Source organism: Heteronotia binoei, chromosome 1, assembly GCF_032191835.1.
Source record: "Heteronotia binoei isolate CCM8104 ecotype False Entrance Well chromosome 1, APGP_CSIRO_Hbin_v1, whole genome shotgun sequence".
NCBI lineage: Eukaryota > Metazoa > Chordata > Lepidosauria > Squamata > Gekkonidae > Heteronotia > Heteronotia binoei.
Window position 1 is genome coordinate 192,168,684 of NC_083223.1, and position 25,234 is coordinate 192,193,917.

General features: G+C 45.3%; 1 protein-coding gene across 11 annotated transcripts in view; it reads left to right on the forward strand.

Annotated features, from left to right (window-relative positions):
* The window catches only part of CDC42BPA (CDC42 binding protein kinase alpha), a 324,619-nt gene that overhangs the window by 146,832 nt on the left and 152,553 nt on the right, over window positions 1-25,234 (forward strand). For 10 of the 11 annotated variants that reach the window (XM_060245772.1, XM_060245688.1, XM_060245715.1 and 7 more), the window contains exons 7-11: window positions 8,267-8,467; window positions 9,141-9,389; window positions 9,990-10,069; window positions 10,772-10,938; window positions 19,049-19,171. In XM_060245772.1, the coding sequence (XP_060101755.1) occupies window positions 8,267-8,467; window positions 9,141-9,389; window positions 9,990-10,069; window positions 10,772-10,938; window positions 19,049-19,171 (820 nt within the window). The remainder of the gene's footprint in view (window positions 1-8,266; window positions 8,468-9,140; window positions 9,390-9,989; window positions 10,070-10,771; window positions 10,939-19,048; window positions 19,172-25,234) is intronic. The other variant, XM_060245706.1, reaches the window with a different exon arrangement.

The following is a 25,234-nucleotide window of genomic DNA, read 5'->3' on the forward strand; positions in this document are numbered from 1 at the left end:
AATAATAGAATGGGAAGGACAAGAGATCTATTCAAGAAAATTGGAGAAATCAAGGGAATATTTTATGCAAAGATGGCCATGATAAATGACAAGAACGGTAGGGACCTAACAGAAGTAGAAGAGATCAGGAAAAGGTGGCAAGAATACACAGAAGAATTATACAAGAAGGATCTCAATGTCCCGGACAACCATGGAAGTGAAATCGATTACCTTGAGCCAGACATCCTGGAGTGTGAAGTCAAATGGGCTTTAGAAAGCATTACTAACAACAAAGCAAGCGGAGATGATGGTATCCCAGTTGAGCTATTCAAAGTCCTAAAAGATGATGCTGTTAAAGTGATGCACACATTATGTCAACAAATTTGGAAAACACAACAGTGACTACAGGATTGGAAAAGATCGGTTTATATTCCAATCCCAAAGAAGGGTAATGCCAAGGAATGTTCAAACTATTGCACCATTGCATTCATTTCACATGCTGGCAAGGTCGTTAAAGATCCTACAAGCTAGGCTTCAGCAGTTCAAGCTGGGTTTTGGAGAGGTAGAGGAACTAGCGATTAAATTGCCAACATTTGATGGATTATGGAGAAAGCACGGGAGTATCAGAAAAATGTCTATTTCTGCTTCATTGACTACACTAAAGCATTTGTTGTATGGATCACAAACTGTGGCAAGTTCTTAAAGAGATAGGAGTGCCAGCCCACCTCACGTGTCTCCTGAGAAACCTATATAAGGGTCAAGAAACAACTGTCAGAACGGGATATGGAGCAACTCATTGGTTTAGAATAGGAAAGGGGGTTCGACAAGGATGTATATTGTCACCCTGCTTATTTAATCTATATGCAAAGTACATCATGCGGAATGCTGGCCTGGATGAAGCACAAGCAAGAATTAAGATTGCTTGGAAAAACATCAACCACCTCAGATATGCAGATGATACCACTCTAATGGCAGAAAGTGAGGAGGACCTAAAGAACCTCTTGTTGAGGGTGAAAGAGGAGAGCACAAAAGTAGGCTTGAAACTCAACATCAAAAAAACTAAGATCATGGCATCCGGCTCCATCACACCTTGGCAAATAGAAGGGGAAGATATGGAAGTAGTGACAGACTCCACATTTCTGGGATCCAAGATCACTGCAGATGGTGACTGTAGCCATGAAATTAAAAGACATTTGCTCCTTGGGAGGACAGCTATGGCAAAAGAAGAAGGGGACAGCAAAAGATGAGATGGCTGGACAGTGTTACTGATGTAACAAACACGAATTTGAGCAGACTTCGGAGGATGGTAGAAGACAGGAGGGCCTGACGTGACTTTGTCCATGGCGTAGCAAAGAGTCAGACTCGACTGTGCAACTTAAGAACAACAAAAGGAGCTTCTCCATCTTTGACTGCAGAGTATATAATCAATTTGTTTTCTATTTTGCCCATCAGGTGATTTCCATGTGTAGAGTCGCCTGTTAGGTTGTTGGAAGAGGGTGTTCGCTATGACCATCTTGTTCTCTTGACAAAACTCTATTAGCCTTTGCCCGACTTCATTTTGATGTCAGTTGTTCTGGTTACCTTATGACTTCCTACTTTGGCATTGCAGTTGCCTATGATGAGGAGGGCATCTTTTTTGCTGTTAATTTTAGAAGGTGTTGTAGATCTCCATAGAACTGGTCCACTTCAGCCTCTTCTGCATCAGTGGTTGGGGCATAGACTTGAATTACTGTGATATTGAATGGTTTGCCTTGTATATGGACCGAGATCATTCTGTCATTTTTGAGACTGTATCCCATTACTGCCTTCCTCACTCTCTTGTTAACTATAAAGGCCACACCATTTCTTCTACGGGACTCTTGCCCACAGTAATAGATGTAGTGATCCTCTGAGTTAAATTCACCCATTCCCGTCCACTTTAGTTCACTGATTCCCAAGATGTTGATGTTCAGTCTTGCCATCTCTTGTTTGACCACATCCAGCTTTCCTTGATTCATAGATCTTACATTCCACATTCCAATGCAGTATTATTCTTTGCAGCATCGGACTGTTCTTTTACCATCAGACACATCCACAGCTGAGTGTCCTTTCAGCTTTGGCCCAGCCGTTTCTGTCAAGTCGGCTGAATTCAATAACGAGTCTCTTGATAGAGTAACAAGTTTATTGTAATCAGAACTAGAGACCATGGCAGAGATTGAAGGACTGAAATACATATGCACTAATCCAGTATTTAAGGTATGAATCTAAAGGATTCCTACGGGGGGGGGGGGGCAATCTATGCAACACATCTTCACACTAGGATGCTACTTCTTTCGTTCCCAGGCCGAAGCCTTGACACCCCATACTCCCCACAGAGAACAAGGCTGGGAAGGCGCCACTATCTTGTTCACATGTTAGCATTTCAAAGCAGGTTACACAACAAAGGCCTTTCTAGTGAGGGGGCAGGAAAGTGGGCTAGCAGCCCCCGGTGTACACTGTAAAGTACCCAGACTCCTTTACTTCAGAACCAAACTTAATACAGATATTGAGTAACTCATAGCAGACTTGACATACTGCCCCCCCTAGGGCCCCCCCCCCTGCCGGGCGGCCTTGCAAGGAGGGCGATTCACATTTATGGCTCCGGAACTCGGGCCCCGAGAGGCTCCGGCACTCCCCCTTCGAGGGGAGGGTTGGTGAATCTTGCAAATGCCATTTGGACGGCCCCGGAGATCTGCGCAGTAGGCTGCAATGAAAAACAGGGTGGACTTTACCAAGGGCAGGGGGGAGGTCTAACTCTACTGTCACCGGGTTGATCACCCGCTTGATTTTGAATGGCCCTAAGAACTTAAAAGCCAATTTCCTAGACGGTTGTGCCAGAGGCAGGTTTTTTGTTGACAGAAATACGGAATCCCCCACCTTCAAGTCCCAGACTGGCACATGGCTTTTATCGTACTGTTTTTTATACGCCTCCTTAGCCAGCTTCAGGTTTTCTTGAATGGCTGGCCAACATTGGCTGGGACCTTGCCACCATTGCTCGAAACTTGAGCCCGTCAATCCCTCCCCCCCTGGCAGCATGGGGATCGGCTTTCCCTCATACCCAAACACTGTTGCAAAGGGAGATGCTTTTGTGGAACTGTGAGCGCTGTTGTTGTAAGCGTATTCAGCGAAGGGGAGGAGGTCCACCCAGTCTGACTGGCGTAGGCTCACAAAGCACCGTAGGTACTGCTCTAGCACCCCGTTCACTCTCTCATTCTGTCCGTCCGTCTGGGGGTGATAGGCAGAGCTTAGCCCCTGTTCCATCCCTAATAATTTACAAAACTCCCGCCAGAAGGTGGCAACGAACTGAGGCCCCCTGTCACTTATGACCTTGTCAGGGATGGAGTGATGCTTGGCCACGTGGTCGAAAAATAAAGTCGCTAGCTTCTTGGCCGTGGGTAATTGGCTGCAGGGGATGAAGTGGGCTTGTTTTGAAAACGTGTCCACTACCACCAGTATGACTGTTTTCCCCCGGGAGGATGGTAGCTCGACTATGAAGTCCATGGACACTATGGCCCATGGCCGTTTTGCTGTTTCCAGAGGCTGTAGGAGTCCCGGGGGTTTCCCCCCCCTCTTTTTTGCCATCACACACACCGGGCAACCAGCTACAAAGTCCGACACATCCTTCTTTAGGGACGGCCACCAGAACTGCCGGTGCACTAAGTGCAAGGTTTTTACATAGCCGAAGTGCCCAGCTAATTTGGAGCAGTGACATAGTTGGAGAATTTCTTTCCTTAATGTTTCCGGGATGTACAGTTTCTCCCCCTTGTACCAAAGAGCGTCTTTTCTTTTCTGCAACCCCTCCGGCCGCCCACCTCCCTCCCGTTCGGCCTCTAGGGTGATTCGTTCTTTGCTTAGCCCACTCAATTCCTTTTTCCTCTGCGAGCGGGTAGTGACCATAGCCGCCACTTGTGTGGGGGGGATCAGGGAATCTACCACTTCCTCTCTCTGGCTCTCATGCTGTGGGAGCCTGGACAGGGCGTCTGCTAGAAAATTGCGGGTCCCCGGGATGTGCTTCAGGGTGAAGTCGAATCTGGAGAAGAAGCCCGCCCACATGATTTGCTTTTCACTCAATTTTCTTTTCCCTGTTAGTGCCTCTAGATTTTTGTGGTCCGTCCATATCTCAAAGGGCACCCTGGCTCCCTCCAACCAGGACCTCCAAGTTTTCAGTGCAAACATGACAGCGAAAGCCTCTTTGTCCCACACTGACCAGTTCCTCTGCTCCTCTGAGAACTTTCGCGAAATGTAAGCGCAGGGTCTCAGCTTCCCCTCCTCATCCCTCTGCATGAGAATGGCTCCTACGGCGACATCGGAGGCGTCGCATTGGACCACAAACCCCTTCCGCTCATCTGGGTGGCTTAAGACCGGCTCGCTTGTGAACAGTTGTTTAAGCCGGTCGAAAGCCGCCTGACAAGTCGGTGTCCAATTCAGCCTGGCCCCTGGTCGCTTTGCCTCCTCCCCCCTCCCCTTCGTCTTCAGGAGGTCTGTTAGGGGCAGAGCGATCTGGGCGAACCCTTCAATGAATGTCCTATAGAAATTGGAGAATCCGATGAAACTTTGGAGCTGTCTACGTGTCCTCGGGGGGGCCCGCTCTAGAACTGCCTGAACTTTAGCTGGATCCATGGCCAGCCCGTCCCCAGACACCCGGAAGCCCAAATAGTCTAGTTCCGTGCGGTGGAACTCGCATTTAGACAGCTTGGCGTAGAGCTGGTGCTTCAGCAGGGTGGCCAACACTTCCCTCACTAGTTTCACATGGGATTGTTCGTCTTGCGAATAAATAATGATGTCATCAAGGTACACCACCACCCCCTTGTACAGAAATTTCCGCAATACATCATTTATGAAATTCATGAACACCCCAGGTGCCCCTTGCAATCCAAACGGCATGACTAAATATTCAAATTGCCCCATCGGGGTGTTGAACGCCGTTTTCCACTCATCCCCCTCCTTGATGCGCACTCGGAAGTACGCGTCCCGCAGGTCAAGCTTTGTGAAAATCTTCCCCCCCGCCACCGTGCTTAGCAAATCTTTGATGAGGGGGATGGGGTAGGCGTTTGACATGGAAATCGCGTTAATCCCACGAAAATCAGTGCAAAGCCTAAGACTGTGGTCCTTTTTCTTTCTAAACAACACGGGGGCCGCGTGGGGGGCCGTCGCGGGTCTGATGAACCCCCTTTTCAAGTTCAAGTCTAGGAATTTTCGCAGCTCCTTCTTCTCAGCCCACCCCATTTGGTAGAGCTTGGCCCTGGGAAGGCTTTCCCCGGGGATTAGTTCTATCGCGCAGTCTGTGCTCCTGTGGGGGGGTAGCTGGTTGGCCTCCCGCTCACTAAATACTTCCATCAGGTCGCGGTAGGCGTCCGGGACATGGTGCACCTCTTCCACCAGGACGCACGGGGCAGCCACCGCCTGCTTCTTGACTTTAGGTGGCTCAGCCTTCCCGGGGCTTGCTTTCGGCGTTCCCCTGCCGGCGGCCAGTGCTTGGCGCAGCATCGCCACTCGTTTCAGGTTGGTCTCCACCTCCCCCGTCAGCTGAATCCACCCCACCAGGGTATCGGGGCGGGCTTGCGTGAGCGCTCTATCCAGGATGCTCGGGTTCAGCCCATTGGTGAAGTGCTCGATCTTCATCACCTCGTTCCAGTTCCGAGCCCGGGCGGCGTTGGCCTGGAAGTCGGCCGCGTACTCTCGGATGGATCGGGCCCCTTGCTTCATGTTCCGCAGCGCCGCCAGCGCTCGGGTTTCTTGCAGGGGGTCCTCGTACTGGGTCAGCAGGGCTTGCACGAAAGTGTTTACGAAGTGGAGGACCGGGCTGTTGGTTTCGCATAGGCTCACATACCACTTCTTCGCTGCGCCCCGTAGCTTCGACCCGAGGTAGTCCACGCGGCTCATCTCATCGGGGAATGAGTCCCCCCAGTAGTGCATGTAGCTGTTCGCCTGGATCGCGAAGTAGTTCACTTCCTCCGGGTCCCCGTCGAACGTGGCGTCCAGCTCCCGGCCTCCCCCCAGGTCTCTTTGTCTGACCGGGGCAGGAGGGGGCGCCGCTGGGGCTTGCGGGGCCGCTCCGGGTGGAGGGGCGGCGGGGCCCTGTTGAACCGGGGGTCCCCGCGGACCCGTCGGGGCTGGCTGTTGCTGGCGAGCCCCGGTCACCCCCAGCGCTCTGCCCAGCTGCGCGGTCAGGGTCTGCATCTGGTCCTTGAGGTCTCTCACCGCCCCGTCGATCTCCCTGCGGACCATCGCGCGAAACCCCTCGTACTCCTCATCGGTCTGGTCCTTGGGGCTCGCCCCTCCGTCATCCGCTCCGCACTCGGCCCCTTCGCTTCCACTCCCGGGGGCTTGCGGCTCCGGCGCCTTCGCTCGCCTCGCCCGGGTGGGCGGCGGCGGCCTCAGCCAGTTGGACCCGCTTGGTGTGGCGGGTCATGATCGCCTCCCGTCGGACCGGGGCTTGATCCATCAGCGTAGTGGAGGTCCTTGGCTGGTATTGCCGTGGGGTCACCACCAGCTGAAACTGTGGAGGGGAGGCCGCGGTCCTTCTGGCAGTATGGATGTGCCAGGGTGTCTCGGCCCCCTCCACTCTGGTTGGGAATCCTCCATTCTCCGGAGACTGTTCGGACATCGCCTTTTCAGTTGCCGGAAAGGTTGAACTCCAAGATAGAGGAGTCCTTCAAAATGTCAAGTCGGCTGAATTCAATAACGAGTCTCTTGATAGAGTAACAAGTTTATTGTAATCAGAACTAGAGACCATGGCAGAGATTGAAGGACTGAAATACATATGCACTAATCCAGTATTTAAGGTATGAATCTAAAGGATTCCTACGGGGGGGGGGCAATCTATGCAACACATCTTCGCACTAGGATGCTACTTCTTTCGTTCCCAGGCCGAAGCCTTGACACCCCATACTCCCCACAGAGAACAAGGCTGGGAAGGCGCCACTATCTTGTTCACATGTTAGCATTTCAAAGCAGGTTACACAACAAAGGCCTTTCTAGTGAGGGGGCAGGAAAGTGGGCTAGCAGCCCCCGGTGTACACTGTAAAGTACCCAGACTCCTTTACTTCAGAACCAAACTTAATACAGATATTGAGTAACTCATAGCAGACTTGACAGTTTCATTCTTCCTGTGGTGATTTGTACTAGCCCTCCACTCTTCCCCAGTAGCATATAGGGCAGCTTTTGACCTGAGGGGCTCATCTTCCAGTGCCATATCTTTTAGCCTTTTGTTTCTGTTCATGGGGTTTTCTTGGCAAGGATATTGGAGTGGGTTGCCATTTCCTTCTCCAGTGAATCACATTTTGTCTGGGATCTCAGCTGTGGCCCGTCCATCTTGGATGGCCCTGCACGGCATAGTTCACAGCATCACTGAACCACACAAGCCCACTATAAATACCTACATAAATATAATCCGCAACACTGATATACTCTGTGCCCAATAAAGGGAAGTAGAAAGGCAAGGAGGTTACAGGTAAGAACTTGGCCTGCCTTAGTCATGTTCTCAGTGGTGGGGAGGCAATGATTGCTATGGTTCCCCCACCCCTTCAAATTAGTAAATGATTATTTTGTGCAGAGATATTTGGAAAAGGTTTGAGATGTACTAAGTCTAAGGATTTCATCACTTGGCCATCCAAAGCCAATTAAAATAGCATACTACTTAAAATTTTGGCCAAATAAATGAGCACTTGGTGATGCGGTGGCTGGGATAGTCGCATTGGGGTATATAGGACAGCTGATCGGAACAAAAAGAGAACTGTGCAGAAATTCAGAATTTGCTTTTGCGACAGAGAGCAGCAACTAGATTTGCTGCTGAACCCTAGAGGGTAGATTATCACCGTTTTCGCACACAGCTTACCTCGCAGTCACAATCCTGTTCCCTCTGCAGCATCCGGTCAGATTTCCCACCATCTGCGCCGGAGTTACAGGAAGTGCCGCGGCTTTTGTGTAGCTAATGTAAACCGCTAAAACCCAGTTTACGTTTGCTACGCAGAAGCTGCGGCACTTCCTGTAACTCCGGCGCAGATGGTGGGAATCTGACCGGACGCTGCAGAGGGAACAGGATTGTGACTGCAAGGTAAGCTGTGTGCGAAAACAGTGTATGAGTTGTTACATGTAGCTTAAGACTCTATTAAAGCTTTCCTTGCCTCCCTAGACTGACCTGCTGGGAAATGTCACCTCTTTTCCTTCCATCTCCTCTTGGCCATTACAAGTAGAAATGCACAAATCTGCACCCAGAAGCATGCACAATGTAGATCATTTTTAGTCATAAAACTGTTAATTCTTGCAGGTTCAGTCTTCAGTGGCAGTTGGAACACCAGACTATATTTCTCCAGAAATCCTGCAGGCCATGGAAGATGGGAAAGGAAAGTATGGTCCTGAATGTGACTGGTGGTCTCTTGGTGTTTGCATGTATGAAATGCTTTATGGAGAAACTCCCTTTTATGCTGAGTCCCTAGTGGAAACCTATGGAAAGATAATGAACCATAAAGTGAGTGATCCATCATTGTATATGTAAGCCATTAATCTTGAAGAACTGCTAGTTCTACTAATTGCTGTGTTATTTATAAATTGCTTACCTTCCATTTCACTTGTAGAATGTGTTTGCTTTAATTAATTACGGACTTGTTTTTTATCAGCTTTAGTGTAATGATGATATTTAGTACATCATATGCTTATACTACAGTTTCTTTTAATATGGTATACTGGTCAAAATAAATAAATATGATGCAGGTTTTTAATCATTGTGTATTAATATGTCATGGTTGTGCTGCATGATTTGGAAGTGATTCAGTTAGTTATTTGTTATATACAGGTAGTGATATATACTGTACAAGTAGTGGGTCAAAGAACCTTTTTTCGCTAAGGAAAAGGAATTGTAGGATTCAGCCCGTTATAATTAAGTGCAACAGAACTGTAGTGGAAATCTCATACTTTCAGAAATTGGTACTGATTTACTCTTAAGAAGTCCAACCATCCACAGAGTCTTCATTGCATAAATAAATGATTAAGCTTGGTAGTTACCAAATCATGGAACAAGAGAACCAATTAAGATAGAGAAATGACCATAGGAGTAATAGAAAAGAGACGAGTCAAATCAATTGACTCCTTCTAGAAACTGTAATTTCTTGCTACTCCCTAATTTCCACAATATTTTCTTTAAGGAGAGGTTTCAGTTTCCTGTCCAAGTGGCGGATATCTCTGAAAATGCGAAAGACCTTATTCGCAGACTCATCTGCAGCAGAGAACACAGACTTGGACAGAATGGGATAGAAGATTTCAAGAACCACCCATTCTTTGCAGGGATTGACTGGGATAACATTCGAAATTGTGAAGCACCTTACATCCCTGAAGTTAGCAGTCCAACAGATACATCAAACTTTGATGTGGATGATGATTGCTTAAAGAATTCTGTGAGTTATATGAGTGCAACTTCTTCAGAATTTGATTTTTTGTTCATTTCATGCTCTAATTTTTTTAGAAGTATACCACTTGAATATCAGCGTTATTTACATTGCAATCCTAGCACTATTATATCCTAAATTTATTGAAAATTGAAGTTTTATTTATGCGATATATTTGACATGTTGTATTGTAGTAATTGTTTTAAACCGTTAAAAAAAAATCTTACCCATTTCTCTCCCTTGCTGAGAGGGCCTGAACATGTAGAAGCAATATTGAATGATGTGTTTCCTTTCAGCAGGAAAGAGTACAGTTGTGGTCTTTCCTGTTTGTTGTTCTGCACTTTAGATGGCAGATATGGCTGAGAATTAGGAATCCTGGACCTGACCATGCAGACCACTGTAGTACTTTACAAGGCTAGTAAAGACAGATGCATTAAATGTTTGGTGCTCTTTCCATCAAGGAGGGAAGAGGCATGGTTGTTCATTTTTACATTACAGGGCCAGTTGCTACTTGCCCCGTCGTACCATACCTGCTTTCAAATACATCAGAATTTCCTCCCTTTCCAGCTAATAACATCTAATTTTGCACAATGTTCTTTTATCCACTAGGAGACAATGCCCCCACCAACACATACTGCATTTTCAGGCCATCATCTCCCATTTGTAGGATTCACATACACAAGTAACTGGTGAGTAGAAAATTTGTATTAATTTATAGTAAACATTAGTTTTAGTTACGAGTTTATTAGACAAATTGCACATTCCTATTTTTTTTTCTTCTCCAGTTACTCTGTGGACAGGTAAATTCTTTTTTGTTCTTTTCTGTTTTCTGAATAATGAGTTAGTGCAGAATATAACAACATATAAAGAATTTGTAGTTCTCTTGAATTAAGTCAGATGTTGACTTCTGCCCAATAACATCATGAAATTTATATGCAGGATATAAAGGAAAACTGCACTATTAATAGCAAGTGGCACTTGCTAGTTGATATAGCAAGTTGATATACAAGGCATCAGTTTTCACACATTGCATTTTTTTTAACTGTATACCAAAAATGTGATAGGTGATTGCTGTAAAAGTGTTTTACCTTACAAGTATAATTCAAGTGCTGTTGTTGGGTACCAGTATGGGCTGCAGCTTCTTTTCAAATGTACATACAGTCTCAAATCAGAGTGTGCTCTGCATAATATCTGTAAGCTACACCACTATTATTTTAAGCATTTATGCTAGTATCCAATACTTGCAGTGCCATCCTGTGCACTTCAGTGGACTTAGAAGGGTGTAACCCTGCTTAGGATAGCACTGTTGATCTTCTAGAAAAAAGACAGAATATTGGTAAAATCTGTTCAGGGTTTGTTGTTTCTAAAAAAAAGATAAACTATCATTTCAGTGTCCTTTCGGACTGCAGTAGTTTAAGATTTGCTGCTGGGCAACCTGCTATGGACCTTGATGCCAACATTCAAAGGACACTCGAGGATACCTTAGCCACAGAAGCATATGAGAGGCGAATAAGACGCCTGGAGCAGGAAAAACTTGAACTTAGTAGAAAACTTCAAGGTATTAAAAAAGAACGTTTGAGTATTAATTTGAGTTAAACTAAATTGTGGTTTTGTGAAATGTTCTTTATCGCAAAAGACTTCAAGGTGAAATTTCTGAATGACTTCCTATGTGTTTTATCCCCCCCCCCCTTTTTTAAAAAATGTCCCATATGTGGCTTTGTTAATTGTTTATGTAGATGCTGGGATATTAGCTTAGTAAGGCCTTGGGTGAGTAAAATACATTCTTGCAAGCAGTAATGAAGAAGGTTAAAATATCGGACCTTGCAAAATATTTTGGAGGGAAAGGGAAATTGAGTAAGACAACTGTTCGTAGAAGGCTGGGGAGGGGGAGATAGCATTTTAACATTTCAATACTAAGCAGAGTTACAGCTTCCTAAGCCCTAACTTCAATGTATTTAGAAAGATTTATGCATGCTTAAGAATTCAGTGCAAATGTTATTTTTAAAAAGCTAACAGTGAATTTTGGGAGGTGGTGAGTTCCCAACAGTAGGGAGTGGCAAAGGAGAAAGGACAGAGGCAGGGGTGGGATTCTAGCAGGAGTTCCTTTGCATATTAGGCCACACACCCAGAGGTGGGATTCAGCCGGTTCGCACCGGTTCTGCAGAAGTGGTACCTAATGTACTATCAGTTCTCAGAACCGGTTGTTGGCCGGGCGCCTGCTTCCTTTCGCTTCCTCTCTCAGTCGCTGCTAGACATTGTTGGGGTGGCTCCTTCCCCCTTTTTCACATTTTTCTCGCCGCCTTCTTTGCTTCCTCCGTCCTTCCTTTCCCTTCCACTCCACCAGCGCGGCGCCAGCAGCAGCCCCTCTCCGCTTCGGCAGCCATTTAACCCCCGCAGGTGCTCAAATCGATTTTTCTCGCTGCCGCCGCCGCCTTCTTTGCTTCCTCCGAACCCTTCTCCCTTTTGCACCCTGAGCTGCTTTCCGCAGCCCCTTCCCCTTTCTCCTGGGTCCTTCCTTCCTATGGAGCCGGTAGAGCGCTTTGCAAAGCTTCTCTTCCATTGCTGTGATTTTTCCAGTGGAACTCCCGGTGCTGAGTTCCATGCCTCCACTCCGCCTCTCCTTCCCTTCCCTGCCAGGCGTTCGGGCTCCTGAGAGCCAGCTTGACTCGGTCACCGGGCGCGCCTTTCTCCCAGCTGTTGATTTACAAGGAGGGAAAGCCCTGGCAGACTTCTCAGCCTGAGATTCTGGTGTGGCTTGTTTGGGGTTGTGTGTGTGTGTGTGTGTGTGGTTTTTTTTTTCCCTTCTCCCCCTTCGCGTTCTCCTCCTCCACCTTCAAAAGTATATGAAAGACACATGCTGCGTTTTGGTGCAGAGGACAGGAGGAGAGGAGACCCGGCGGCTGGGCTTGGGTGAGAATCACGCCAGGGGTGGACTGCAGGTTTCTTTGACCCCCCCCCCCGAAAGACGTTCCCTGCAGCCTCTGAGGTTGGTGGGAAACGAGGAGTCCTCCCCAGGCAGAAGAGGCAAAGGGGCAAGCGCCCCGGGCGCGCCAAGGTATTTCCTCGCCCTCCCTCCCCCGCAAACCTCTCCTGTTGCAGAGCCCGAGGGGGGAGGCCAGAGAACCAAGCCCTTCCTTATTTTAACCCCCAAATCTGCTGAGTCTCATCTGCTGGGGTCGCTCTGCAGGGACCTGGGAGCAAGCCTTCCAATGTTGCCATTTGGCCTCAAGAGTTGATCCCAAAACTCGGATCTCCCAAGCCAAATGGGGCATCCCCGTCTGGGTTTGGGTTTTGTTCTGGGCTGGTGCCATGAAGGGACGGGGGAATGAAGTGCTCAACCTTTGAAACCAGCAAGCTTTTCAGGATCCGAGAGCCGAAGCGTCCTTTGTCAGGAACTCTGGGGATGACGGGAGTTATTCCCAGGGCTTTTTTTTGTTTTGTTTTAGCAGGAACACAGTTCTGGCTGGCTTGGCACCAGAGGGTGTGGCCTAATATGCAAACAAGTTCCTGCTGCACAAAAAGATCTGCGTGAAACAATGGTGGCGTCATGGGGTGTGTGGCCTAATATGCAAATGAGTCCCAGCTCAGCTTTTGCTACCCAACAAACCAGCAGTTTGCTGACTGCTGTTGCAACCCAGCCCTTTAACAGTGCCTGTCAACGGCTGCCAGTGGCTGAAAACTTCTTGGGATTTCAGGTGCAGAGGTCTTAGCTCTATGCCCATCCAGAGAATCAGGGTGGGGCACTTCCTGAGACCCATTTCTCAGCTAGAGAGAGCCCAAGGCTGAGCAGAGATGCTAGACCAGGGGTGGCCAAACTTGCTTAATGTGAGAGCCACATAGAATAAGCATCAGCAGTGTTCTCTCTACGCTGAGATAGTGTGAGCTAGCTCACAGATTTTTAGCCTCCAGCTCACACCTTTTCGTCTTAGCTCAGGAAGGACGACCCTAGACTAGGGTTCCTAGAGCACACTAATTTATGCAGTCTCTCTCTCTCGGCTTGACTTCGCGAAGGAAGATTTAAGAAAGGTGCAGTAGTCCACGTCTGCTGCAGGCTCGCTGGTGGCTGACAAGACCAATGCGGGACAGGCAGATCCAGCCACAGTGGCTGCAGGGAAAAGTCTGATTTGGGGTTGGTGCTGTAGCAGTGCGATTCTTCCTCAATCTCCTTTTGTCCTCAAGACCAGCTATGCGTGCGTTCTCAAAGGAAGAGACAGCCTGGTGGATGGTGTGCCTCCATGCTTTGCGATCTGAGGCTAGGTCAGACCACTGGTGATGGTTGATGCGACAGGTACCAAGGGGTTTCTTCAAGAGTCCTTGTACCTCTTCTTTGGTGCTCCTCTATTTCGATGGCCGGTGGAAAGTTCGCCATACAGGGCAATCTTGGGAAGGCGGTGGTTTTCCATCCTGGAAATATGCCCTGCCCAGCGCAGCTGCGTCTTCAACAGCAGTGCCTCGATGCTTGTAACCTCCGCCCGCTTGAGGACTTCAGTGTTGGTCACAAAGTCACTCCAGTGGATGTTGAGGATGGTGCAAAGGCAGCGCTGATGAAAGCGCTCAAGGAGTCGCAGGTGATGACAGTATAAAACCCACGATTCGGAGCCATAGATGAGGGTTGTCATCACAACCGCTTTGTAAACATTGATCTTTGTGCCTTTTTTCAGATGTGCCTTTTTTCAGATGCTTTGTGTCTTTTTTCAGAGAGCCAGTTTGGTGTAGTGGTTAAGTGTGCGGACTCTTATCTGGGAGAACCGGGTTTGATTCCCCACTCCTCCACTTGCACCTGCTGGAATGGCCTTGGGTCAGCCATAGCTCTGGCAGAGGTTGTCCTTGAAAGGGCAGCTTGCTGTGAGAGCCCTCTCCAGCCCCACCCACCTCACAGGGTGTCTGTTGTGGGGGAGGAAGGTAAAGGAGATTGTGAGCCGCTCTGAGACTCTTCGGAGTGGAGGGCGGGATATAAATCCAATATCTTCTTCTTCTTCTTCTTCTTCTTGTTGCTGCACACTCTTTTATGCAGTCGGCCGACTTTTATGCAGTAGCTCACAACTTTAATGCCAGGAGCTCACAAAATAGAATCTTTGCTCACAAGACTGCAACTTAGAGGCAACATTGAACATCAGATGTTAGAGAGCTGCAAGACATGAACATCAGATGCTTGACAGGAGGGAGGGAGGGAGATGGACGAGGGAGGAGGAAGGGGTGGAAAGAAAGCAACTTTAACTTTAAATGCATTCTTCAAGCCGCCAGCTGGCTTGGCTTGGAGAAGTGATTTAAAGAGACAGATGCCTTCTCCAGGCCAGCCAACAGGGTGGTGGGGGCTTCAAGAGCCACACAATATGTGTGAAAGAGCCACAGTTTGGCCACGCCTGTGCTAGACTCATTTTTGCACAGTGAGAAATAGGAAACTGTCCTGGGAGCTTTGGGCACAACAGAGGGGTCAGGATTACACAGCTGGGCAGACTTTGTGAGCTCTGCATTCAAATTTCCATTCTGCCGCAATGTGTGAGTCACTGTATGATCCTGAGCCAATTGCTCTTTCAGCCTAACCGACTCCGCAGGGTTGTTGCAAGATGCAATGGAGGAAAGGTGTGTGCTGCCCGCAACGCCCTGGTGGACGGGTGGCTTGTTCCGTATAGGGCTAGCCAGCACCAACCCCTTGAAACGAGGTCTTGCAGAAGGCACTGGGGGGCAACTCACCCTGCCCATTCCTTCCAATCGCAGCTGTCCTTGTGGAGAAAGTTTGCCATCAGAGTTTGCCATCAGAGGAGAATTTGGGGACAGGAGAGAGCAAACCAGCATCTCATCATTCAAACATGATCTAGTTGTCTTTACCTCTTTTACTGTTCTTATTGCAGTATTTAATGTGTGAATTATTAAACTACCTTTTGGTATATCTTTTGGTATAGTTAAAATGGTCATTAGGACATAGAACCTGTTGTTAATTTATTTGAATCCCACCACTGCACACACCCCTGATGTAGCCAATCCTCCAAGAGCTTACATGGATTTTTTTTGTAAGTTCTTGGAGGATTGGCTACATCAGGGGCATATGGCCTAACGTGCAAAGGAGCTCCTGCTAGAATTCCACTTCTGAACAGAGGTAAAGAATGGAAGCAGGAATAATAATAATAATAATAATATATTTTATTTATATCCCGCCCTCCCCGCCGAAGCAGGCTCACGGCAGCTCACAACATATAAAAATTACAAATTACAATATAAAAACATTATCTCAGTAAGATATATATAATTTCCTAATTAAAACCATTATAATTAAAATTACAATTAAACTAACATTTACAGTGCTATTCTAGATGTTCTCCTCAGTAGTTTATGATGGCCGGATATAGTAGACTAAATCCACATTAAGCGAAGGCCATTTGGGAAAGGGTAGTCTTGCAGGCCCTACGGAATTGATCAAGACTGAATGGGTTGATCCAGCTTCAGCAGATTAGAGAGCATAAGAGGGAGGAATCTGAAGAAATAGGACGGAAAAGTAGAATCCAGAATTGAAGACAGGATGGAACAAAATGAAAGAAAACCATTGGAGATTCTGTAATAGGGAAACACTATGGCCATATATATTAGAGAATCATGAAGACAGTGAAGAATGTTTTTGAGAGTAGAGACAAAAGTTTTTGAGGATGGCATTAAAATAGTCAATTTAAAAGATCATAAGAGACTGAATAAGGTTATTTGTTGTATATAAATTTATATGCCACCTCTTCAGAGTCCTGGGCTCAGCTACATTTGCCTATGGCTTCCAATACTACTTCTGTACAGACAGCCTCCAACTGTATTGCTCTGTATATCCTCTTGGAGGATTGGCTACATCAGGGGCATGTGGCCTAATGTGCAATGGAGCTCCTGCTAGAATTCCACCTCTGGACAGAGGTAAAGAATGGAAGCAGGTTGATCCAGCTCTGGAGAGGTGGCATATAAAATGCTTGGGGCTCTTTAGCTTGGAGAAACGTTGACTGCGGGGTGACATGATAGAGGTTTACAAGATTATGTATGAGATGGGGAAAGTAGAGAAAGAAGTTCTTTTCTCCCTTTCTCACAATACAAGAACTCGTGGGCATTCAATGAAATTGCTGAGCAGTCAGGTTAAAACGGATAAAAGGAAGTACTTCTTCACCCAAAGGGTGATTAACATGTGGAATTCACTGCCACAGGAGGTGGCGGCAGCTACAAGCATAGCCAGCTTCAAGAGGGGATTGGATAAAAATATGGAGCAGAAGTCCATCAGTGGCTATTAGCCACAGTATATGTGTGTGTGTGTGTGTGTGTGCACACACATATATTGGCCACTGTGTGACACAGTGTTGGACTGGATGGGCCATTGGCCTGATCCAACATGTCTTCTCATGTTCTTAAGATGAAGAAAATAGAAAATTTCAGAAGTGTTAAGACATTGGAAGCAGTAAAAATGAGCAAGAGATGGAACATTAGGATAAAATAACATTTAAATAAATCCTGAGTTTGGGAGGAACTAACAAACTTATCCAGTAGGATGATGAGAGAATTATGTGAAAGTTAAATTAGCAGCTTAGATATTCTGGGTTGCAACTGGTGAGAAGCCATCCAGCTAGAGATAATGGAGATGACAGCAGGTACGTTTGCTAAAGGAAAGAAAGAAAATAGATAGTGAGCAATACAGTTGGAGGCTGTCTGTACAGAAGTAGTATTGGAAGCCACAGGCAAATGTAGCTGAGAAATATAAATTTCCTAAATGAAATAAATAGGAATAGCAGAGTACAGAGAGAAAGTGACAGCACCAGATGGAAGAAAGTGGGAGACCTTAACAGAAACTTAAGTATGAATAATATTACATTTATGAATAAGGATCTGAAGGTCTAATTGTTAATAATTTTCTGTAGAATTAAGTTGTAAGAAAAGATTATTTAATACTATAAGATATAAACACGTCGTAAGATATAAGATATAAACAACGACAAGTTGATAAAAATGAGGTTTGATTCCTATTACTGTTAGGTGGATCTGTAACTGGCTGACAGATTGCACCCAAAGAGTGCTTGTGAATGGTTCTTCATCCTCTTGGAGAGGAGTGACAAATGAAGTGCCTCAAGGATCTGTCCTGGGACCTGTTTTGTTCAACATCTTTATAAATGATTTGGATGAAGGAATCGAGGGAATGCTTATTAAATTTGCAGATGATACTAAATTGGGCGGGGTCGCAAATACAGTAGAAAACAGAGTCAGATACAGGATGACCTTGACAGGCTGGAAAACTGGGCTAAAACCAATAAAATAAATTTTAACAGGGATAAATGTAAAGTTCTGCATTTAGGTAGGAAAAATCCAATGCATCATTATGGGGTGGTGGAGACTTGTCTTGGCAGTAGCATGTGTGAAAAGTACCTAGAGGTCTTAGTGGACCATACACTGAACATATGTCAGCTGTATGATTCAGCGGCTATAAAAGGTAAATGGGATTTTAGTCTGTGTCCGGATCATGCAAAGTGATGGTATCACTTTACTCTGCTCTGATTAGACCTCACCTAGAGTATTATGTTCAGTTTTGGGCACCATAATTTAAGAAGGGTATAGACAAGTTGGAATGTGTCCAGAGGAGGGGAACAAAGATGGTGAGAGGTCTGGAGACTAAGTTCTGTGAGGAAAGGTTGAACAAGCTGGGAATGTTTAGCCTGGAGAGGAGATGGCTGAGAGGTGATATAATGACCATCGTCAAGTACTTGAAGCACTGTTATATAGCGTAGTTTGCAGAATTGGTTTCTGTTGCCCCAGAAGGTTGGACCAGAACCAATGGGCTGAAACTGAATCAAGAGTTTTCAGCTAAACATTAGGAAGAACCTCTGACAGAGTGGTTCCTGAGTGGAACAGGCTCCCTTGGGAGGTGGTGGCCTCTTATTTTTTGGAGGTTTTTAAGCTATCTGACAGCAATGATGATTACGTGAATTAGGCAGATCATGAGAGGAAGGGTTACATCAGTGCATAGTTCTCGTGGCCCTTTCTGACATGCCCAGGGAAATGCTGATTGCCACTTTGGGATCAGTCGGCAATTCAGGCCAGCTTGGCCAGGGATCCTGGAGGTTTTTTGCTGTCTTCTGGGCACAGAGCAGGTGTCACTGGGGGCTTGGTGGTATTTGTAAGTTTCCTGCATTGTGGAGAGGGTGTTGATGATCCTGGTCTTCCCTTCCAACTGTATGATTCTATGATTTGTATATTTAATAACAGTTGCTTGATGAAACAAAAAAATCTTTTACACTGAGAGAAAGTGCTTCTTCGTGTAATAGGCACTCCTAAATGGATTAGTGCCTTTTTCATAGAGTTCCCTTCATGGCAGGTGTGTGTGTGTGTGTGTGTGTGTGTGTGTGTGTGTGTGTGTGAAGGCTATGTTTTCAATTTCAGGGTGTACTAATCTCTCTAGAAAGTATGAAGTCCCAATGATCTGGAAAGTGGAAAACACTGAAAAGCTTTAATAAATTCTCTAAAGCTCCCCCCCCCCCCAAATGTGACAGAGATCTTTTTATTGGTTTTCTGTGAGACCACCACTGCCTTGGGTGTCCCTTGGGAACTATATTATATTGGAAAAGGTTTCAAGATGTCAGGCCTTTCCATGTAACACTACAGTCTTAATGTGCTCCTGAAGTCTGATTTTTCTGATTTTGTTCTTTTTTTATGAAAAGAGTCTACGCAGACAGTCCAGGCCCTGCATTATTCAACTGTAGATGGTCCATTAACAGCAAGCAAAGATTTAGAAATTAAAAGCCTAAAAGAAGAAATTGAAAAGCTGAAAAAACAGGTGACTGGTAAGTCTAGCTTTTAAATATTTTGGTGTGAATTGTTTTTAGGCAGATTCTTTAGTTGAAACAGCCACATGGAGAGGAGCAGCATCAATTAGGAGAAAATGTTTTTTTTATTTTGACAACTCTTGGTAAACTAATTTTTAACTCATTGCTAGTTCTGTTTTTAAAATTCCATTCACACTGGAAAATAATGTTTTTTTTACACTTTTATGTTTTTTTTCTTTCTGTGTTTTTGTACAAGGTCCTGATTCTGTTCTTGTTCTATCAATGCTACACTATTTGTCAGTTCCTATTGGCAGCTCTGCCATATGTGGATCAAAGAATCCACACAATTGGGGGCTAGTCAAACTAGGATAGATAACAACAAAGGAAGGTTAGCAGTAGATGACATGAGGGAAGTAGAACCGATGGAGATGTGAGTGAGGAAGGAGAGTTAGTGAGGAAAAGAGCAAGTGGTGTGAACAGCTGAAGAGTTAGGCAAGAGGCTTAGATGGGAGAGGATGATCAAGAAGGTAAGCAACGGAGTGGGAAAACCAGATGGATTTTCAGGAGCAGGAAGAGAGGTTGTGGGGTCTAGGGGTCTATGTGGGGGAAGGAGGGTCAGGAATGAAAAGTACAGAAAAGCCACAGGAAAATAGGACTCCAGAGTAGCTGATTTTATTTCTATAGGTACATTTGTGATATATGTATACAATACTTGTGGCTCTGTCCTCAGAGTATTGAGCAGCATAAAATAGCTCCTCTTGCTTCAGGAAGCATTGCAAGTGGGAAGGAGAGACTGCCTAAAAGCCCAGATTTCCTCCTTTTGCCATCTAAAGTTCTGAATGCTTCCCAATATTTGAAAATCACCCTTTGAAGAGGCTGTATAGCTCCTGTTCTAAATCTCTGGAATAGAATAAAGAGGCTTCTGAAATCAATCAGCCTTAGACTCCAGGTTGACAAAAGAAGTACTACTTCACATAGTGCTTAATTACTTTGTGGAATTTTCTGCCAGACAATGTGATGATGGCAATGGCTTAAAAATGGATTAGACAAGTTCATGGAGCATAGTCTATCAATAGCTATTAGCAATAATTAAATAGGAACTTCCCTGAATACCAGTTGCTGAAGAGAAAACAGAGTTTTCCAGAGCCTCCCTGCTGACCGTTTTGCCCACCTACTTCAGCAAAGTCCTTCACTGTTGCCACTTTTCTCTTTTATGGATGATATTGATGCAGGTGTAAACACTGACTCTGTAAGAGGCACTTGGGATCCCTGTAAGGCCTGTTCGCGGGGCTTGCAATCAGTGCTTCAAACAGGGTTTCAAATAGGTGAGTTGTGGTGACAACTCTTCTGCTGTAGTGGAGAGTGAGAATCTCAAAGTCAGAGGGCATCAGTCTGAGGAGGGATGCCTTCCTTGGGGGACAGACTAGTACCCTCTCATACTGAAAATATCCTGGGGTTGGGGGAAGGTGGGCTTTTGGTAGTGGGTGATTCCATTATTAGGAGGAGGGGGGGGATCTCTGACTGGCATTTTGATTGCATGATGACTTGCCTACCTGTGGTGAAGGTTGTGAACATCACATGCTGTCTAGATAAGATAGTATTGGGGAGGAGTCAGCAGTTGTGGAGCACAATGGCATCAGTTACATTGGAAATGTAACTGTGTGTTCCTGGAGGAAAAAATTAGATTTCTTGGCAGAAAGTTAAAAGCCAGGACCTCAGAGGTATCATGCTCAAAATTGCTACCATTTCCATGTGCAAGACCAGCTAGACAGGCACAGATCGGGAGTCTTAATACATGGATGAGAAAGTGGTGCCAGGAAGAAGAGTTTAGATTTGTTAGGCACTACAGAACTTTCTGGGACAAGCCAAACCTGTGCAAAAGAGATGGGTTTCACTTGAACAAATAGGGAACCAGATTGCTGCTGCTAAATATCAGAAAGGTGTCAGAGCAGCTTTTAAACTAATCAAGGGGGAAAGCCAACAGGAGCTGGGCAGCCTCCAGTTCAGAACAAGGCAGTCCAAAAGGATGATTGTGTAATATTGAGGGGAGCTTAATAGAATTTGGGAGTGAGGGTAGGAAGCTGAAGGAGAGCCATGTGCAGCAACAAAAAGGGGCTGAGGGAGGCAAGGGTATCTGGAGAGGGAAACACATTGTTGGTGTCTATTTGCCAGTGCTAGAGGTCTCTGAGCCAAGATGGGAAACTGGAGTGCTTGCTGCTCAGTGACAAATTATTTATAGTAGATATTTATGTATTTATTTATTTTTCATATTTATATCCCACCCTCCCCGCCAAAGCAGGCTCAGGGCGGCTAACAACATCATATCATCAACAATAAAATATAAAATAATCACCATCATATATCAATTAAAAATTAAGACAGGTTACAATTTAAAATTTTGTACAGTACAGTCATAAAACAATAGTTTAGTGCTAAATCATGCCATTCTTCAATGATGTTGGGCATCTACATGCTTTGGTTGAAAGCCATTCGAAACAACGTTGTTTTGCAGGCCTTGCGGAACTGGGCAAGGTCCCGCAAGGCTCTAACATCGTCTTGGAGTTGGTTCCACCAGTGGGGGGCCGCAATAGAGAAGGCTCTTTCTCTAGTAGCCTTCAATTTTGCCTCCCTCGGCCCAGGGATTAGTAGTAGGTTTTGCGATCCGGATCTAAGTACCCTCTGGGGAATATATGGGGAGAGACGGTCCCTAAGGTAGGCAGGTCCTCAGCCATATAAGGCTTTAAAGGTGATAACCAGCACCTTGTAGCGAATCCAGAATACTATCGGCAGCCAGTGCAGTTCCCGCATCCCTGGCTGTATATGGTCCCGAATAGGGAGACCCAATAACAGCCTGGCTGCCGCATTCTGCACCAGTTTCAGCTTCTGAATTCGAGACATGGGCAGCCCCATGTAGAGGGCATTACAGTAGTCTAGTCTTGAGGTGACCGTTGTATGAATCACTGTTGCTAAATCGCTGTGTTCTAGGAAGGGGACCAACTGTCGTGCCCGCCTAAGGTGGAAAAAGGCGGATCTAGCAGTGGCTGCTATCTGGGCCTCCATAGCCAATGTGGGCTCCAGTAGCACCCCCAAGCTCTTGACTTTGTATCTCACAAACATGTTAGAACTGTGAAAATCTAAAGGATACAGTCATCCCTGGGTATAAATTCAGTAGGCAGGACAAGGAGGGATGGGCTGGGGGAGGTGTTGCATTGTACATCAAAGAGGGCATAGAATTAAAATGCATTAGAAAATATTAGGGGAATAAATTCACTAACAGAAGCAGTACATGTGGAAATATTGGACCCTAAGTGTTATTTAAAAGTGGAAGTGTACTGTCACATACCTGATCAAACCCTTGAGGCTGCTCTTGAGATTGAAAAGGAAATAAGGTAACTAAAGCAGATGATGTTGTGATATTGGAAGAGTTCAGCCACCCTCACATGGGTTGGGTAAATATGTGTTTGAGTCATGCTGTAGAAATGAGATTCCTAGACAGCATAAATGACTGTGCATTGGAACAGTCAGTCACAGAGCTAACAAGAAGGGGAAGATATTGGACTTGTTTCTGTGCAGGGCTCAAGACCTGGTAAGAGATGTAGTGGTTGTTGCACTGTGGCACTTTTGGTTGTGTGTGTGTGTGTGTTAGAAAACAAAGTAATAGTATAAAGAGGATACAAAAAGGAGTAGAGGGATTATGTAATATAATAATATAATATTACAGAGTGTATAAAGCAGAAAATATTTCTCCCCAGCATCCCTTTCACTATAATTTTAAGACATCTATAAAATACAATGGTCCTTACTTCTGTTGGTGTACTTTTATATTCAGCATTTTAGATTTCAAACTTAATAACTGATCTATTCTGCAACTACAATAATTAGTTTAATTATTGAATATATAGTAATATATTCAATATTACACATTTTGCCATTTCTGCATACTTGCTATAACATACAAAGGAAAGTCTATTATATATCTCATAATAAGAAAATAAAAGATATTTCTGCTCAAAACCACTTCACCTCAGTTTGACAAGTTTGCTCGGAATTATGACAGATTATTTCAGGTGCTTCATGAAAGCATGAGGTTTCTGGGTGCTATAGTAGGAAAAAAAACAGCACACTTAACTCATAACATTCAAGTAAAGGACAGCCAGTTTGGTGTAGTGGTTAAGTGTGCGGACTCTTATCTGGGAGAACCGGGTTTGATTCCCCACTCCTCCACTTGCACCTGCTGGGTCAGCCATAGCTCTGGCAGAGGTTGTCCTTGAAAGGGCAGCTGCTTGGAGAGCCCTCTTCAGCCCCACCCACCTCACAGGGTGTCTGTTGTGGGGGAGGAAGGTAAAGGAGATTGTGAGCCGCTCTGAGACTCTTCAGAGTGGAGGGCGGGATATAAATCCAATATCTTCTTCTTCTCTTCAAACTCAGTCTCTTTCATTTTGAGAAGTCCACTCTGTTGCAGACTGAATCTTGGGCTGTCCATTTGCTATAATAGAGCTGTACAAGTTTCATTCTGTGCTTCAGCTTCTTCTGTGACGGGGATATACAGGAAATACTCATATTCTGGGAATTGCAGTTATGAAATGTATGTCACACGTAAAACTATTCAAATGGCTTCTTCATACACATTCTCTGAGTCAGATATTGTATATTTGTGTAATCAGTTTTAGTGGACACTTCATCCTCAGCTGCAGGCACACTAACACAGTCGCACTTTTTCGAGCTGTGACTGTCAGCCCCATAATGCATTTAGTTAAACAGGGAGCCGTGAAGGTATTAAGAATTCCAGAAAGGTTTTTCCAGTTGTTTTTGTGAACACAAGGAATGTGGCTGTAAAGATTGAGATCTTGCCAATATTTGTAAATCAAGTTTGATATTATTCTGTGTGTAGGGTGGGTGGGTGTGATTTTTCATCCCTGCATTATTTTTGAGTTAACGTTTGTCCTTGATATTTTAGACATAAAGAGTCTGTGATCACCATTCTAATTGTAATCATACTTGCTAGAAACAAAGATTTAAATAAATAGTGAGGCATATTCATAGTTTTCTTAGCATTTTAAAGTGTGTCTGTAGTTTGGCTGTGTAGCTGGAATTAAATTAGAAGATAATATCCTGTTTGAGAATTTTTAAAAGAACCCCTTAAAACATAGCTGTTTTTCTGGGAACACGGTTGTACAGGAATGTATTTTCTGTCCAAAATAACTATAAATGGCAAAACCTTGTGCTAAATAACTCTGGCATCCTAACTTTTTTGTTAGGATACTCATGGAAGAGTTTTATAATCTGATTTGGTTTCTTTTGTAAATCAGATATCCAGGTATAAAGGTTTAAGTGAAATGGCTAATACACTGTACTGTGGAGAATGATAGTTCTTTGTAACTTATGTAAATATTGCATAAAGTTGAAATTGTTGCTTTGAGTAACTGAGGTAACTGTTCTGTAATCAGAAGTGAAAGATGTACATAGGATAGGCTTGCCAGTCCCCAGGTCCCAGCAGGGGAATCCCCCAGTTTGGCAGGCTCCTCCCCACCCCTGGTCAACTGGGCAGTGAGGGAAGGCCCTGCCTCAACAGCCACAATGTGCCTTTACATCTCAGGCAGGTTCAGAAGCTTGCAACTGCTTCTGTTTTGGAAGGTGTATGTTTGTGTGTGTTTTCAAATCTCAGCAAGACTGAAGCTGCAGGGGTGGGGGCGAGCAGGAAGAGCCATATGTGTGTGAGAGAGAGGAAGCCAGAGATCCCAATCCCTCTGTTCATTTTGCATTCCTTTCAGAAGCTGTTTGTGTACTAAAAGGGATAGTAAGGAGTTAACTAGAATCTGAGTATGGGATACAGGAAAACTCCATCCCTAAACTTCTATCTCTGTAAGTTGGTTGAAATACAGCGGATTATTACATTCAGCAACTCCAGAGAGTAAAGCTATCTATACCAGTGCCCCAGGAAGATCACACCGCCCCCTTCTACTCCATTATAATTCAGCTTTGGCTTGTTTGTGCAGTTGTTTGTTTAAAACTGGCTATGTGTGCAGCCCTGAAACAAAAAGCTCTACAATCCTACAGTGACACCTAGAAATCATTAGCATC